Genomic DNA, 18100 nt, shown 5'->3' with positions numbered 1-18100 from the left:
TAGAGTCTGAGCTCAGGAAGAGGTTATAGGAGATACGTATGAGCTCAATTAGACCAGAGCATTAGAAATTGTTCCCCTTTTGGTAATTACCCTATATTTCTCCTTCCTAGCTAAACCTCATGCCTTGAACAAATAATTGTTTGGTACCTGTCATGTGCCCTAGAGATTGAGGGAGCAAAAGTAATATCCTTTCTCTAGTGGAGTTTCCATGCTGACGAGGGAGACAGATAGTAGAAGAGCAAATGTGTCAAGGGTGATAAATGCTAATAAAGAAAAGCGCAGGAGAACAGGGAAATAAAATTATGCCCATTCTACTTTAAAACCTTTTGGTTTAGACCACACATGCCCACACACACCAGAACTCCTGCATAAGTTAGGCCTTTACTATTTCTCACCTGCAGTAAGATCATGACATCCTAACTCATCTTCCTGCCTCCAGCCCCCTCCAACCTGTCTTCTACTCTGCTGTGAGAAACTCCCTGAAATGAATCATGTCAGCACCCTGCTTTAAATCCTCCAGGGCTCTTGTTTGCTTGTGATGTGCAATAGCGTCTAACCTTCCTGTCATGGACCTTTTCTTGCCTGCATCCCTCACTTGTCCCTACTTCTCTCGTTCTCCTTTCCTCCCAGCACTAATTGTCTATTGATTGTGCCACACTGTCTCCTTCCTGTACCTCTGCCCGCACTGCTCTTTCCACCTGGAAAGTGCTTCCACACCCTCTGCCTCCTCCCCAGTTTGGCAATCCTCTCCTTGTTCTTCTCAGCCCCATTAACTGTCACCTCTTTGTCACCCTCCCCTGACCTTCCCAGGACTGAGGAAGTATCTTCCAGCTCCCTCCTTTGTGTTATCAGTATATCTTCCGGGTGCCCCTGAATGTATTTATCATACCATATAATCTTATCTCTTAGACCTCAGGTGTACAGGATTGGATTAACCATAATCCATAGGTCAGGACCCTATGTTCATTGGTTCATGTGTGTGACTCTGTTGTTACTTATAATTCACTGTAAAAACTAGAATTGACAACTTACATATATGCCCCCCACCCAGTGCTTAATCTTGTATGTGATTATTTTCTTGGTCTTAAAAATATTTTATTTTAAAAAATAAATATTTTATTAAAAATAAAAAATTAATTTAAAAAATTGCCCTAACTTTATAATAATTTTAAACTTAAAATATCTTGCTTTTTTTTTTTCAAAAAGTTGAGGTTGAATGTGTTTATATGTATTTGTTAGCTATACATATTTCTTCTTTTGTGAAATATTTTTTCATAGCGTTTTGCCAATTTTTCTATTAATTGTTTATCCTTTTCCCATTTTCAGGATTTCTTTATTTGTTCTTTGAATAATCTTTTGCAGTTTTTTCCTTGGAATTCAAATATTCAGAAAAAGGTGGGGGTTTTTTTAATTCTCAAAAATTTATGTATATGTATTTACACACATACAAAATATATGTGTGTGTGTATAGATATGTATACACATTTCCAACACATTGTTAATTTCAGTTGTTGTTTTTATTCAAAGAGTATCATTCCCCACATACTATCCTAGTACTTCTTTTCCACTTTGCGTGTTGTATTGCTAAGATTTATCTCAGGTTTGTTGCATGTATGTAGTTGAGTATATTTATTGTGGCTGCGGTAACTTTTCCAATGTGTGAATATGCTAATATTACTTTATCTCTTGTAGCAAATGCTCTTGGTACACTGTGTTATCCCCTTTGGCCCACCTCTGATTTTAGCCAAATATGTGGTGTCCAGTTTCCTGGGAGCAGTCAGTTACTGACAATTCCACTACAAGTAGTAGGCCTTGGGCCTCTGCAAATTTCTGCTTCAGGACCTTCTCAAAAGCCGTAAGTGCCTTCTCAGCCCCCTCCCAGGCACAGCCTGACTGACAGTAAGGAGAGTTAACTTTGGGGAATACGAACCCAGGAGTAAATGCCCCAGGCTTCCATCCTTCAGATGGACAATTCTGGGAGAAGCATTTTGTACCCTTCTCACAGGTCCCCAGGGACTCACGCCCCTACGTAGACTTGTCCTCCTCCCCTGCCTCACTGCTGTCTGAGATCACTTCCCAAATAAATAACCAGCACCCAAGTCTTTGTCCCAATCTCTGCTTTAGGGGAACCCCATGCAATACCACCAATTTCCTAGGAATGAACATTTGGGTTGTTGCAGGTTTTTGCCATAGCAAAACTGCTTCTAAAAATGTGCGTGTAAAACCCACGGCTGCACAAGTGCAAGAATTTCTCCTGCGTGTTTACATAGGAGTAGAATTGCTGGGTCAGAGGCTAAGGCTAAAGTTTATCTTGTGAACTTTGAACTTTACAAGATAATTCCAAAGTGTTTACCGAAGTGGTTTTTACCAATTTACAGTTCTGACAACATTGTATATGAGATATCATTGATCCACATCCTCGCCAACAGTTGGTATGGTCAGATTTCTTGATTGTAACAACTCAAATAGATATCAAGTGGAATCTCACTGCGGTCTCTGTACTTCTTGATGATTAATGAGGTTGAATGTGTCTTTCTACATTTATTGGCCATAAATGTCATAAATGTTATATCTTCTGGGAAATGCATATTCATAGATTTTGCCCACTTTTCTATTGGTTGATTGTTCTTTCATCATTCATTTTATTAACTGGTTTTTTGAAAAGAGAATATTTATGAGTTTATTTGAGCCAAACTGATGATAACCGCTAAGAAGCAAAATCTCAACAGAGTGGCAGTTTCGCAGCTTCATTTTACTAATTCTTTGACAGTTATAGTTTTTTTCCCCCTTGGGAAAACTCAGGTAGTCAGAATTGAACTAATTATAATCGTTCCCTAATGTGACTTTTTTCCTGGTTACAGAATTAATGCATGCTTGTTGTAAAGGAAACATGTAAAGCATACAGACATGTTTAACTTAGAAAGAGAAAGCTTCGTTTACTCTTAGCTCCACCCTACCTCCAAGCAGGAATTACTTCCATGAATAATTTCTCATCCCATATTTTGGGGATTTTGTCTTCACAGCTCTCCCCCAAAGTAGGCTGATAGTTTCTCAAGGGTAAGGACTGTGTCGTATTCATCTTTGTGTGCTCAGCCCCAGGCATAGCGCCTGGCCTCTGTCAGGCATGTGATACGTACATTATTGAATGAATTGCTACAACGTGGGTTTGAATAGAAGTTTTGAAATTATAAGAAGATCAGTTTAGAACAGAGAAAAATGGGAGGTGATACTGGTAGTGTGCTGAGGCTTGATTACTGAAAGTGTTGGCCATTGGGCCAGAGTGTTTGATTTTTATCTTGGAGGCAGCCAACCAGAGAAGCAGTCAGGATTTTTTAGGTGGAGGGAGGTTACTTGTCCCTATGTTTTTACCAGACAGAATTAAAACAAAATATTGATAACTGAGTCCTCTAATGGCAACGTACAGGATGTAAGGGGGAGGATGTTGGTGAAAATGAAACTGAAGACAGAAAAATGAATGAATCAAGAAGTTATTAACTTTTTTTGGACATAGGCTCCTATGAAAAACTCATGAGAATGATGCCTACTTTCAGCAAAATAGACATGAACCCAAGCCCATGCACTTTTTAAGAACCCGTTGATTGGTGGGTGATTCTAAGAGTGAGAAAATAAGAACCCGAACCAGGATGGCAATATGTGTTCATTCATTCAGGCATATTTACTGATCTCCAACTATAAGTGAGGCACTGAGCTGAATGCTGAGAACAGACCCCATCAGTCTGAGGCGTGGGCCACAGTATAGCGTGGGGGTCCAGGACACAGACTCAACTCAACTGTCTGGTTTCCAACCCCTGCCAGGTGAGCTGGGCGAACCTCCTAAATCCATCTGCCCTCCACAGGTATTTTACAGACAGTTCTATCACCATCATCATCTGTAAGGGAATTCCCATAAAGCACTTAGAATTCCCGGCATGAAGGGAGATCTCTGTAGAGCCTTAGGGAGGAAACCTGAGTGGAAAGCAAGAGGAGGAAACAGCATCGGCTTGATTTTAAGAAGTTTAGCTAAAATGGAAGAGGAGGGAGAAGGCAGTAACTAGAGGGAAAGAGAGAGCAAGGAAGGTTTTTGTTTTAAGGTGGAGGAGATCCTAAACACTGAGCATGTAGTAGAATGGGAGGGGCTGAAGACACATCACTGGTGATCAGATGGCACGAGGGGAGGGCTGCAGGGCAAAGGTGGAGGGCCTGGCTTTAGCGAGGAAGCCACTTCTGCTTGTGAGCTGGAGGGAAGGGGTTGAATGTGGTGTGGCTGCAGGTGCTGGCTCTGAAGTAACCACAGGCAAATGAGAAGGAATGTCACCAATGTCACCCGTGGGGGAGGAGTGAGGAATGGTGGTTAGTTGGTGGGAGGTCTGAGGAGAGAGAAAAAGTTGTGGCACACCATTTTAAAGAGGGGATAGTTAGTGACTAGAGAAAGGAGACTAGCTTGCCAGGGACTATTCAGGGCCAGTAAACTTATAGGAGTGCTGACCTGCCTGGCTCGACAACTTCTGGTGGAAGTGGGAGCTCCAGGAGGAGAAAAGCAGCAGAAGGAGGGGTGGTTAGTGCTGAATGTCACCGTGTTGAAGGCAGGAAGGATGGGGACAGACGGGACCGCTGGATTTGCCAACCGACGGGTCCTGACTGACGCAGTGTCTTGAGGGTCACTACAGTGTCACAGCAGATGGCATGTGGCAGAAAAGAAAAGAGAGAAAGAATGGCAAAGCAGTAAACTACATGCGATCCAAGCACAGTGTGAAGCGAAAGAGAAAAGTAAGGCACTACCGGAGAGAGCCACTGAGTCAAGTGAGGCGTGTTTTTCTTTCTAAAAGTTGGGAGATATAGATTGATTTGTAGCTATAGGTCTGTCCCACAGACAAGCAGAAAAGCTGGCATGACTGAGGAGGAGGAGGAGAACTTCTGGTGGCACTGAGGGAAGGATGAAAGAGTTGGAAGAGACAAGTGTGCTTAAGATCAGTGTTTATTTAGAATTATTCTTCCCACTCACATATATAAGCAGATAGACTTTTAAAGTTGGCATGATTGAGAAAGTGTCACTTTGCAGAGAATAAAATTCCGGCCAGAGAACTGAGCTGACCTTTCTGTACTGAGAGAATTAATTGGACACAGCAGAGAAAATCACAGCTGAAGACTCAGGACATTTGTGTGGCCAACTGATTCACCCCACCCTCTACCCAGACAGTTGCTTCATGGGAGAATCCGTCTTCCCTTAATTCAAGAGAATGGAGGAGAACACAGTTTGCACATATTTATTACAACTATCAACTGGAGGCATTTGTGATGTATTTCTCTTCTATCAATATTTTCCCTTAGGTGATTTCAAAATATCTGCCGAAAGAACACGCCTCATTTCTTTTTGCCAAATTCCCACATGCAGTCAACACAGAGAAAACCCAAACCAAACCACAGGCCAAAGGGAACTGGGTAGTGTTATGGTCAGGTCACAGGGTAGGGCCCGAGACAGAAACCGAGAGCTGTGGTGAGTAACTGAGCAGATTGGACCCAAGGGCAGAACACAGAGCAGACCCTGTTGCCACACCGAAGTCCTAGCCCCAGAGATCACACTAAAAGCAGTGGAGAAAATGCCAGGGTTCAAGGGCATCCAGTTGACCAGGAAAAGAATGCAAAAGCAGATTTGAGCACCTGACCCAGCTTGCACACTAACCCTCGACATGCCCACAAATGCCATTTTAAATTATCTAGTAGCCATACTGAAAGCAGAGAAAAGAAAGAGGTGAAATTAAATTTAATATATTTTCTTTAACTCAATATATAAAAAGTATTATCATTTCAGCTTGTAATCAACAAGCCCAATAGTTCACATTCCTTTTTTCATACATTCAAGATCTAGGGTGTATTTTATACTTGTAGTACATCTTGGTTTGGACTAGCCCCATTTCAAGAGCGCAGTGGCTCACGTGGCTAGTGGCTTCTGTGTCAGGCAGTACGGGCTGAGAGGAAACCATACTTACCATTTGAGCATTAAAGTCTTCTGTCTGTATTTCTTTTCTTTCCTTTTTTTCTTTCTTTCAAAACATGTGAATTGGGTAAGGCTGGATTTTGAAGGAAGTAGGAAAAAACGCTCACATTCTGAGAGTCTCCAGTTTGAATGTTTCGGGTCCAGCTCTCCCAGTCAATTTTCTTTCTATGCCCTAGAGATGCCTTCCCCCCACCTCCCACCCCACCCCCCACCCCCACGGTGCATAGAATCCCTTGAGAAGATAAAAAAAGGCAGGGGAGTGTAATGCAGGTGCTTGCTACCAAACGTTCTATGTATTCCTTCCATTGGTTCTCTTAACAACATTTATTAAGCATCGACTATGGATCAGGGCCTGTGCCTAGGGCTGGTTTTACAGCATATGCCCTGGCTTGTGAAACCTACAATTTAGCAGAAAAGGAGACATAGAATTACAATTAAATGTAGTACATGTTGTGATAGGGGCAGGATGAGGGGCTGAGTGGCTACCTAGGAGAATAATTTCACCATCTTGGGAGATAAGAGAAGGCTTGGGGGGTGGAGGAAGGAATGAAAACTGAATGAAGAATGGCTAAGAAAAGGGAGAAGGGAGGCCTGGAGGCAGAAAGAGCAGCTGTAGGGAAGGCCTAGAAGCCTTTTGTGGAACTGAAAGAAGGCGTGGTTGGGGCGGTCAGGGTGAGAGGTAGGGCTCCCACATGTATTACTCTCTGGCAGCCTCCCTAATGGTGGGAGGTGGAAGGCAGGATGTTGACAAATCTGGAATAGGCAGGCCCAGCACGGAAAGTACTCCACCCTCAAAATATGCCCTCACCAGTTCAGTTCAAGTTCAGTAGTTACAGACTCAAATGGGTTAATGACCTGCTCTTTATAAAAGCAAGACTCTCTCGCATAGTGATAATTCTTTTTTCAGACGTCAAGCCTCGAAGCCTTATTTTTTGATTCAGAAAACTAAGCATGATTGAAGTTCCATGTAATAAAAGACATATAAAAGTACATATAAAATACAGGAGTGGAACTAATGAAGGTGTTGTTAAGTCTGCCCAGGCGAGGTCTGGGTGGGCTTCACACAGCAGATGACACTTAAACAGGGTCTGAAACAAGAAGTCGGACTTTGTCAGGCCTCCAAGTGGAATGACATTCTGATAATAATAACTATTATTTACTAAGTGTCAGGTCCTATTCTAGTGCTGTACATTCTTAGCTCGCTTGATATCCATAAAAAACCCTACATACCATAATCCCTGTTTATAAAGAAACTGAGGTACAGAGAGGAAATGAAACTTGTCTAGCGTCACAGTTTGTAAGGGAGAGAGCAGTTTGGCTGCAGAGCTTATTTCATTAATCCCTCTGTCACATCCTCGGGCTGCATTTGCCGAGGATTATAGGATGAGGGGTTGGCTAGGAATATCAGAGATCAAACTGATGAGGGAGGCAGTGGCCAAATCTTGCAGTTTCAACATGAGCACCTTGAAGATAGACTCATCGTAGCCTTTAGGTAACTTTTTTATTACTTGAGTGCCTATATAAATGATGCTAATGATCTTATCTTTGAACGTGGTTAAGAGAGCATTATATTCAAATTCAAATATATACAAGGCATATATCTGCAGTGATTCACTGCCTCAACAGATTCCCATAGGATCCCTTAAGTTATCAAGAGGAGCCAATCCACTACCATTAAACCCTAAGATACAAAAGCTCAAAAGGTAAGTCACCAGTGACAGGGAGCGATGAACCCTCAGTTACAGGGCCGAGGCTAAGGCTGCCTCCTCTCGCCCCTTCACCCGGAGGACCTTCCCATCCGCAGCTCAGCTCTCTCCTCTCTAAGAACCTATAAAACAAACAGCAAAGACCCTTTCTTCTTTAGCCAAAGCAGAATGGCCAAACAGGAAATTGGTGTCCCCTGGCCCCCACCACATATACACACATACCAACCCAGGAGGCTGGCGCTTCCTTCCCCCAGCTGCCCCTGCAGCTGTCCAGGACTTTTTAAATAGAGCTCTCCAAAAATCTTCCAGGGAGCCTTAATTGACTCTAGTAATCTCTCTGCACAGAAGGCACCTTTGATTTTTGGGAACAAGAGTTCTTCCTGACAATCTATGCTATACACAGAGCTGCTGCCTTTTTTCCTTTCTTCCGCCCCCCCCCCCCACTCCGGTTCAAGCCGTTGTTTCTCAGTCTAGTTGTATAGGACACAGCTCCCTGGCCCCTGCTCATATTATGAGCCTTGCGCTCCCCCCGGGCTGAGGCAGTCGGTCGCCGGTCGTCGGTTGGCCACTCACGGCAGCTCTCCCCGGCTGCCGGCCGCTCACGCTGGCTGCCGGCCACTCATGGCAGTGCACGGTAGCCCACGGCCGCTCACACTCGCTGCCAAGCACCGCGCTTCAATCCCGAACCACCGGGTTGGCCGGCTGCTGCATTTTTTAAAACCACGTTCTCTGAAGTCCATAGCTATTGGGTTGGTAGACAGAAAGTCCCATCTCTGTAGCCCCTGACCTGACTTCGGGGAGGCTGAGTAGATGGGTCCTCCCAGCAAACCTAGAGGACCTTTTGGGAGGTGGCACCAGGGAAGAGCTAAGCTTCCAGTGTGGCCTGTGCACTAGGCTTCCCTGACAGACCTGGGCCACTTCCTTTCCCAGCAGGGTCATAGGGAGACCTTCTCCTTCCACCCACCATTTCCTTCATTTAGAAGGTCAAGGAGAAGCTGGTGAGATCATGGTTATTTTGAATAGTGTTTTAAAAAATGGAATCGACTTTGCTTCTGCTGGTAGACACCCTTAATTTGTACAGAAGTGACTAACCAGGGGTCAATTATAATGACAGACTTTCTTAGCCCTGAGCGTTTGGATTGGACATCAGTTTAAACCCACTTCTTGTTTTTAATAACTACTAACATTTATTGTGCACTTACCATTTGTCATCCATTGTGACAACAACTTTACTAACATGTATTAGGTTGGTGCAAAAATAATTGCTATTTAAAAGGTTAAAAATAATTGTAAAAACCGCAATTAGTTTAGCACCAACCTAATACTATTTTGTTTAATCTTCAAATGATGTAAATTATTTTTTATTCCCACTTTACACACCAGAGAACTGAGGATAAAAAAAAATTAACTGATTGCCCCAAGGTCATGCAGCTACTGAGTGGTTGATCTGTAACTCAAAGCCAAGTGTCCGGCTTAACCTCTGTAACAGGGTGCCTTCTTCAGGCAGGACAGCAGGCTATATATGAAGGAAAATACCAGATGTGCCATTGTGATTGATGGGGTCCAAGAGACTCATGTATTGGGAAGACTGGCAGTCCAGTGAGCAGAGAAAATAGCACGTCAGAGTCCCACATTTGGAAAACTTAATTCCATAGGCCTGTGTCTTTATCTAGTCTGGATCACCTGTCCTAAATATCTGAATTATTTTTATAAGACTTTCCTCCCCAGCATTGCAGGGGAACCTCACTAAGCCTTTGCAGATCTACCCAGTTTATATTAATCTCTCCGGGTCCTATTTCTTCCTAATGCATTCTTTTCACTCCAGTTATTTCTCACTCGGTCTGTCTCCCTCAAGAGTGTAAGCTCCGGAAAAGGAGCCTGAGTGTTAGCTATCTCCCCACACCTAACTCCATTTCTAATTTGTGCTTGACATTATGATTCCTCTTTTGTAATACAAAGCTGGCCCAGTTGTAGCCCAGCTTCCCTCAGAACTCTCCTTTAAGGTCGTGCCTGGAAGATTCTTTATCTTCTCTGAGTTTCTGTAGCATGTGTAATCTAGCAGTTATACCTTAACTTGTCTCCTTTCATACTTCTTTTTTTCTGCTGCAAATGATACTGAAAGCTCTTTGAGGACTATGGCTGTATCTTCTGCTTTTTAATTTGATAAATCCTGTTTCAGCCTTGAGCACACACTGCGGGGTCCCGGTTGATCTGAGGGAGGCTAATCCTATCCTTAGAGTCTTGCTTGATGCACCTGTCTGGAAGGGCTGGACCTCCTGGGCTTTAAGACCCCCATTCATTGGACAACCTTTTTTGAGTGCTTATTTCATGTGCGTTGTTGGGGGTAAAAATATAAGTGAGAAGACCCTTGTCCCCCAATGTGAGATAAGCAGTATTTTGAAAAAGACAGAAATAATAGCAAGACACCCGCCCTGGTCCTTCTGGTCCTTCTGGTCCTGGGTGCACATGAGGAGCTTCAGCCAATGCAAGCAAAAGCTGTTTCTATTACAGTGTTGACAGAAGGCAGCGAGAGAACGGTCTCATCTAGGTGCAGGAGGCAACAAAACCAGGAGGTGGAGTTCAAGGAGGTCAAGTTCAGGGAGAAAGGGACTTCCTGATTACCCGCAGCACTGCTGGTGTCATTACTGTTGCACGGTTTGGTTTTTCAATCGTACCAGTGTGTTTTCTCTCCAACCAAAAGTTTCTTAAACTCCTGAGAGATTCAGGTAGTGCTTTCAAAATCTCTCGCATTCTCCACCCTTATGGGGAAAGCACATATTGAAACCACCTCAGGTGTCCGTTTCCTGCAGCGCGGGAGACCGGTCCCAACTACGTAGAGACGGCAAGGCCCTGCGACGCGTCCAGTGCCACACCCAGAGCCTCCGGGGTCGGGAACACAGCTCCCCATTGGCCAGGCGTGTACGAGGGCCCGCCTTCCGGAGGTTGCAGGGCGGCCTCCCCTTTAACCCCCGGGCCGACGCCTCCGTGAGGGTCCGCGGGTGTGACCGCAGAAGTGTGCTCGGGTCGGTTCTCAGCAGGCGAGGTCCGGAGTGAGACAGCCCTCCTACAGCGAGGTCAGGCCGGGAGGCTGGATCAGGAAGTTCGCCGGGCCCTTTGTCCGCTCTCCGTAGCGAAGGGGCGGGCCTCTCTGGTTCCCGCCCCGGAAGCGGAAGTGAGGGCGACGCTCGGTCCTGTCCTATGTGAGCTTGACCCCGGCGCTAGCGGTTCCGTGTGCCGGTCATATCGCGCCCTCTCTCCTCTCGGTGTCCCTCCCGCCGGCCCCACGATGCTGTCTCTAGATTTTCTGGACGATGTGCGGCGGATGAACAAGCGGCAGGTGAGGTTGGCCGCCCACTGTTTTTCCGGGCTCCCCTTGTCCCTTGGACGCTGCCACTGCCGGGTCCTGGGGACCTCTGGGCCCGTGTGTGAGGGCCTGAGCGGGTCTGACGCCTGGATCATTCCATCCCTTTGTGGGGTCTGAGGCCAGAGGTCGCTTACGCTGCCCCCTGTTTTTAGTCCCTGTCTAATAACGGGCCTGCTAGGGGCGAAGCGGGAAGCGAGTCTTCATCTTCCGTTCGTCTCAATGAGGCAGAGGAGCAAATGGAAACCGGAGGGAGTTGGGGTTGCTTATTGTTTTAGACTTGATAAGGCGGCAAACTCGGGGTTTCTCCAGTCGCAGCGACTCCCCGTAGATTCCGGAGACTAGGTTTAGCAATTCACTGCTCCAGGGATGCTCGGGAAGGCGGTTGTAGGCCCCACGAAAGCCGTTTTGCTGCTTTCAGCCGGCCGCAACTCTCCTCCTCCAATTGGGCCCCAGCGGGCTGCACTGACTTCCTGGACCCACCTCTGACTTAGACTTGAAACAGGTATTAAACTTGCCCTTGAGTCCATTTAGCATTATGGTGGCAGCCCTCACAATCCTCGGGTATACCGACCAATGTTAGTGGCACAGGGATCTTGACATTTAGATCTTCTGATTTTGTCCATAAATCTTACTCCGTCTTGAACTTCTAGATCGTATGTCACATAGTAGTACTGGGAATTCCGTTGTGATTATTTAGTTATTAGAAAAGGTGGCTCCTTTTCATCTTGTGCTCCAGGGGTGTCTGTAGAGCCTAGTTTTGCTAGCCTCGGACCTTTTTACAGTATTTTGCTGTTAAGAATTATCCTGATGTCACCTAAAGATTTTCCTCTTGGGTTTGTATTTTGCCGTATTTATAATTGCCATTTAGGGAAGTAGATAGGCAACCTCCCTTTAGTCGCCTTCAGACTTTAGCTAGCTCAGTGTCACCATCTCTTAGACGTGTTTCTTCATTCTTTCAGTCATAATTGGTCATTTTCAAATTGCACAAAAAGTTTGCCTTTAAGATAACACTTCAGATTCTCCTTTGTATTGTGTTTTCCTTTTCATCCATATCTGAATTTTTACGTGCCACAGACATTTCTCTGAAGAAATACTTATTTGGGGCCTATACTATTCATTGTCTCTTATGCTAGATGCAATGAAAGAAATACAAAGGTAAATAAGACAGACTGCCTTAAAGGAGCATAAATGGGTAGAAAATGGTTAAGGCAAAACAATAAGTATCTTGAGCTCTTGCTACGTGTGATGTGCTTTATATACGTGTGAAGCAGATAATGTTCTCATTATACAAATGAAGAAAATGAGCAGCATCCAGAGCTTCTGAGGAGATGGGATTGGATAGCGTGAGGGTGGGATGAGAGAAGGTACTCATGAGGTTTTACCTCTACGTAAAATTGGGGGGAAACGAATTGACAGAGACTGTACATACTGAGAGCTCATTGCATGAAAAGAGGGAAATTAGAAATTTAGTTTTACTTTTCTGTAAGTGCTGTCATTGCATAACATCCATTTATGTATTTACAGATCATCAAATGTCTGATTAATTTGAGTTGTAATTGTTTTTCTTACTATGTTCATAGAGGAATCCTTTAGTACAGTAAACACCATGGATTTAAAGTGTACCATTTGATAAGAGTCCACAGGTACACCCATCGCAATCAAGATACAGAGCATTTCTGTCACCCACAAGGTCCCTTGTGTCCCTGTGTAGTTCATCTCTCCTGTAGCACTTGGCAATCACTGGTTTGCATTTTATCAGTACAGATGGTTTTGCATTTTATATAAATGGAGTCACAGAGTAGGTATTCTTTTGAACTTTGAGTTTTCATTGATTTTTCATGCTTAACTCAAGACTTGTTTATTACATGTAATGTGGTTTTTTTGGTCTGCTGCCCAATTTTCAAAAGTAAAGTGTTTTGTTACCTTCACTGCATCCTATATACTGTTGACAGATTAATCTCCTCTCTCTCGCCCTCAAACCTTCAGTAGCTCCCCATTGCCTTGTAGGTTTAAAACCCAAACCCCTTAGAAAGGCATTTGTTGTAAGTCCCAGTCATTTTACATTCTGCCATTTCTTACCATTTCAGTCTTGTCCCAGTTTATTCTCCCACTTATTTCATATCAGTGTCTCTAGGAACATTGTTCTATTCAAACCTTGTGTGTTTAACTGTCCTCAGAACTCCCCTTTTATTGTTTCTGAGTATTTGTGGACTGCCCTCAAATATTAGGTGATCCCTAAAGTCCTTTTAGCTGATACACTATTTTATTTGTCTTCCCCCCTTTGGAATGTGACTGCTTTACTGAAGTCTCAGATCACCATTTTCCTGAGGTATTTCTTAATCCATGAAGCCCTGGTTTTGTAGAGTTTGCTTATTTCTGGAGTGTAAATACTCCCAACGGGACTGATTTCAAGGGGTTGATTTCAAGGTACTAACGTGACACCACTGCATGTGGAATTAGGAAGAGATATGGTAACATGCAACTGTAATTTCCACCTGATGGATAAAATAGAAAAATTAACCTCAAGAATACAGATAATAGTAAAATGTAGTAAAATAATTAGGAAGTGATAAGTGAGACCATTTCTTACCTTTGTTTTTAATTGTACTAATTTTTAATAATACTGTGTTTAACAACCAGCTTGCAAAATTGCTAAAATTTTAACAGATTGGCTCCAGCACAGCACTGGTTGTCATGGGTTAGTTTTTTGATACCCATTGAGATGGCTTTTGTGTGCAGGAAGCCCAATTTGTTAGAGTTATTTTTCATTTGAAAAAAAATAATATTCAATTTGTTAAAGCTAAAGTTAAAAAACTGAGTTCTTAAGCTTTTAGAATCAGTTTACAAATCTATTTAAAGTCTAGCAAATTTTAACAATCACTTTTAAGGGCCTTTGAATATTTGGGCTCATTTACCAACTTAAACATCTTAAAAACATTAAATTTAATGAATAAGTTAATTTTTTTTCCTTTTTAAGAATGTCACTCATTCTTAACAAACATCACTACATACTTGTAATTTTTATAAATCAGGAGTTTAAGTTCTCTCAAATGTTTTAACACTATACAAATAGTAAACTTCTAAGTAAAATACTAAATCTACAACAATTTATTATACATTTTAAATTGGAATTACAAACCTGACCTATTATAATTAGGCAAATTCTCTTAAATTTTACAAATACTTGAAATTCCAAGTATGCACAGTCCTTGGCATTAAAATATATCGCTGTACATAATTTCCTTTTATCACTTCTGTTGTTAATTATACATTTTGGGAGAGGGGGGTAAAAAAATGTTTACTCGCTACGAAAATACGCATGTCATGCCAAGTAATTTTTATGTTACTTTCACATGTAATTCGTGGGATTGTCTTCTCTGCTTGCTGAAAATTCTTAATGACCAGAGGATATTGGCCAGGGTGTGATTAGATCCATATTTGAGCCCTGATGGGATTAATCTGACTTTCACAGAATTTGCTTTTTATTATGTAGCTCCTCTTTAGCTCCCTTACTTACTGGATTGAACTTTGCATTTCTTTGGATTTTAATTATCTATATGTCTTCCTGCCTAAATCTAAAGACCTTAGGACTTGGCAGAATCCTCTACTTTTTTTATATCTTCCTGTCTCTTAGGATCACTTAACTCTTAATGACTGTAATACTGATATCTATTGAATTCTGGAAATCTTTGATAACTTCATTTTTAATGAATTGGCCCTCTAGTGAAGCACGTAGAAAACTAGGAGATTTCTCTTAGACTTGGACCTAATCTGAGTACATGTGCAGCAAATAGGAGGTGTATGCAACACAGAGGACAGATCCATTACTTTTTCTGATTATTGAAAATTAATCTGGTCTTGTTCAGGATCAGGAAAGTCTTCCTCACTGGCAGGGTATCAACATTTAGTAATGCACTGCCAGGTTTCGACGTCAGCCTCCATGACATACACAAGGAAATCCCAGGGAAAAGTATGTTATAAACTGCACTTACTATCCAAGAGTATGTTCTTGAGCAGCCAGAAACCACTCTTTATCCTGTGTAACTGAGCGAAGTCTAGAATACAGCGCCATGGTAAGGATTAAGGCCTTTACCTGCTACAGTTCCTAGGTCAGGGTTTAGTCTGGGAAGCAGGGCCACTAAATATTGTGGAAATAAGGGATTTATTATAAGAATAAGATCTTACTCTATTGTGGTAGAAGCTGGATATGTAAGAGTCTAAAACTGAGAGAGAGAGCATCAGAGAAATGTCACTAACCAGATCTTCTGAACCACTGTTACGGGTGGACACATCCACGCTTGCCATGGAATCTGGGGCTGGATTTCACATCTGGCCAATGGAGGGGGATCACACCAAAGGAGCGAAAGTGGAAGGCTCTCCACTGGTCTGTTAGCTGGACAAGCTGGACGCCGAGCGGGGAGGGCAAGGGCGACCTGGGTTCTGCCAGGCCCCTAATGTCTGTCTCTCACCTCTCACCACCCCATGATGTGTAGTTGCTGCACCTGATTTGCTCAAGTGTTGCAAATAATTTTTATATCCATACCCATGATACTGTTGTGTAGTTTTCTTGTAATATCTTTGGTTTGGGTATCAGTAATGGGGGGACCATAGAATGAGATGGGAAATACTCCCTCTTCTGCAATTGTCTGCAATCTATAGATTCAATTTCTTTAATAGATATAGGTCTGTTTGGGTTACGTATTTCTTCTGTGAGCTTCAGTAACTTGTTCTTTCAAGGACTGTATTGCTATAAAGGTATTCATAATACTTATTAGCCTTTTAATATTTGTATATTAACACAAATTAATATGTAATTGCTCTAGTGATATCACCTCATTCCTTCCTGATATTAGTAATTCATTTCTTCTCTTTTTTTTGCCTGATTAGTCTGGCCAGTTGATCTCAAAGAACCAATTTTTGGTTTGATTCGTTTTCTTTATTGTTTTCTGTCTCATTTCTCCTCTTATTTTTAGTATTTCCTTTCTGTGTTACTTTGGGCTTCATTTGCTATTCCTAGTGTTTTTGGTAGAAGCTTGATTTGGGAAATCCACAAATATTTGGAAATTAAACAATGCATTTCTAAATAACCCATGGATCAAAGGAGAATCACAAGGGGAATTATAAAATATTTTAACTGAGTGTAAACAAAAACACAACATGTAATTTGAGGCCTTTACTGCTATAAAATTCCTCTACGTACTACTTTTAGGTGCATCCCCCAAATGCTAAATAAGAAAAAAATATATTTTATATTTACCAACATATTATTTTCAGTGCTCTTCATTCCTCTCTAAAATCCAGATTTTGTTTGGTATTTTCCTTTTGCCTGGAGGACTTTTTAAAAACTTTTTTTTTTGGTATTATAGGTCTGTGCTCATGATGAATTTTAGTTTTTATGCGTTTGAAAAGGTTTTATTTTGCCTTCATGTGTGAAAGCAATTTCGCGGGACATAGAATTTTAGGTTGAAAGTTTTTATTTCAGTGCTTTCAAGAAGTCACATCCTTCCTGCCCCATGTGAACATTGAGCATTGTTCCATCTGCTCATTTTAGATGGTTCCTTTTCTCTCCCCTGTGTTAGCTGATCGTCTCTCAGCTGAGGACTGAGGAGACCCCTGCGGGTCGTTGTGTAGCTCTCGTTTCTGTGCTGTGCTGCAGCCTCTGTCCAGCTGCCTTCGCCTCCCCAAACTCCCAGTTCTTTATCCTCAAGTCAAGCAGACTTCCAGGCTCTGTCTGCATTTTCCCTTCGCTGTTGGTCCGGAAACTCTCCAGCCAATAAGTTGGGACAGTCGTAAGGTGGGACCATCGTAGGGCTCACCTTTGTTTCTCCTTTTTAAGGCATCACAGCCCTATTATGCTACCTGGACACAGTCACATGTCCAATGTCTGAAAACCGTTGTTTCATACATTTTGTCCAGTGTTTTAGCTATTTCAGGCAGGAACGTAAATTTGGTCCCTGGTTCTCCAGCTTGGCCCAGATGGCATCTTTTTGAAATTCATTTATGTTGTGTGTGTCAGTATTTCATATTTTTCTATTCCTGAGTAGTATTCTATTATGAAAATACTGCAATTTGTTTATTCATCTGTCAGTGGACATTGTGTTTTTTTCCAATTTGAGGCTATTGTGAATGAAGCTGCTGTACATGTGTTGTACAGGTATGTTTTCATATGTCAGCTGTTAAAACGTTTAACAGATTTTTTAAATGAAACTTGTCTTACTGTTATTGATATTTTATGCCTGTTTGACTATTCAGGATTTTTTCTGTGGTTGTTATTTGAGATCCCCTCTGGGACCAGCAGTGACTTTATTGGGCCGCAATAACAGTGTCTGTTCTGAACTTGCTTCCGTTTTTCCAACACCATCAGTTTTACCTGTAGCTGCTGTCAGCGTGTCTGCCTCCCATATCCTAGCTTGTCATCACTTCTGTGAGTAGAAAGCCGGGGCATTGTGGTTATGGATCGATGGGTTTCTCAGTTTGAGGTCCTGAGACAAGTAGAATTTAAGACTGAGGCCAACTGCTCTTTCGTAGCTTTCAGACATTTTTGCTTCCATGGTCATTTCTGTCTTTGTTGAGATTACCGAAGTCTGACTGCTGTGAAAATACCCTGTCTGTTGAACTTCAAATGTCTCTTATGAGAATAGGAAGTATGATTGGTGTATGTGATAATTATAATAGATAAGTGAGCAGTACATAACGTTCAGATGATGGCCTGTTAAATGACAGTATTTAAAATTTCTGTCAGCTTTTATTTTGCTGAATTTTCTGTCCTAGGTTATGTCTCTTTAATCTACAACAGTCTCCCACCTTTATTTTCCTGATACTGAATTTTTGAAGACTAGAACGCTTGTCTTGTGGAATGTCCACATGCACATATATTTTTTAAAAGAACAAAAATTGAACTTACATTGTGTATATTTTTGAAACTTTTCTTTTTTTCACTTTGCAGTATTTTGTGAATGTCTTTTCAGGTTCACGTTTTCAATGGTACATGTAAGGTTTTCCATGATCTGAGCTTAATCTGCTTTTCCAGATTTC

The 18100-nt window shown here is 42.3% G+C and overlaps 1 protein-coding gene across 6 annotated transcripts in view; it reads left to right on the top strand.

Annotated features, from left to right (window-relative positions):
• The window catches only part of SEC11A (SEC11 homolog A, signal peptidase complex subunit), a 43197-nt gene that overhangs the window by 5888 nt on the left and 19209 nt on the right, over window positions 1-18100 (top strand). For 4 of the 6 annotated variants that reach the window (XM_074317589.1, XM_019743472.2, XM_019743471.2 and 1 more), the window contains exon 5: window positions 1327-1395. Coding sequence is in view for 2 of the 6 variants with exons in the window: in XM_019743470.2 (XP_019599029.1) it covers window positions 10988-11038 (51 nt within the window). In the remaining 4 variants the exon portion in view is untranslated. Of the gene's footprint in view, window positions 1-1326; window positions 1396-10869; window positions 11039-18100 lie in introns of those variants that run through there. The other 2 variants (XM_019743470.2, XM_074317587.1) reach the window with 2 other exon arrangements.

Source organism: Rhinolophus sinicus, linkage group LG13 (genome assembly GCF_036562045.2).
Source record: "Rhinolophus sinicus isolate RSC01 linkage group LG13, ASM3656204v1, whole genome shotgun sequence".
In the NCBI taxonomy this organism is placed as follows: Eukaryota; Metazoa; Chordata; class Mammalia; order Chiroptera; family Rhinolophidae; genus Rhinolophus; species Rhinolophus sinicus.
This window is presented reverse-complemented; position numbering and strand designations above follow the sequence as displayed.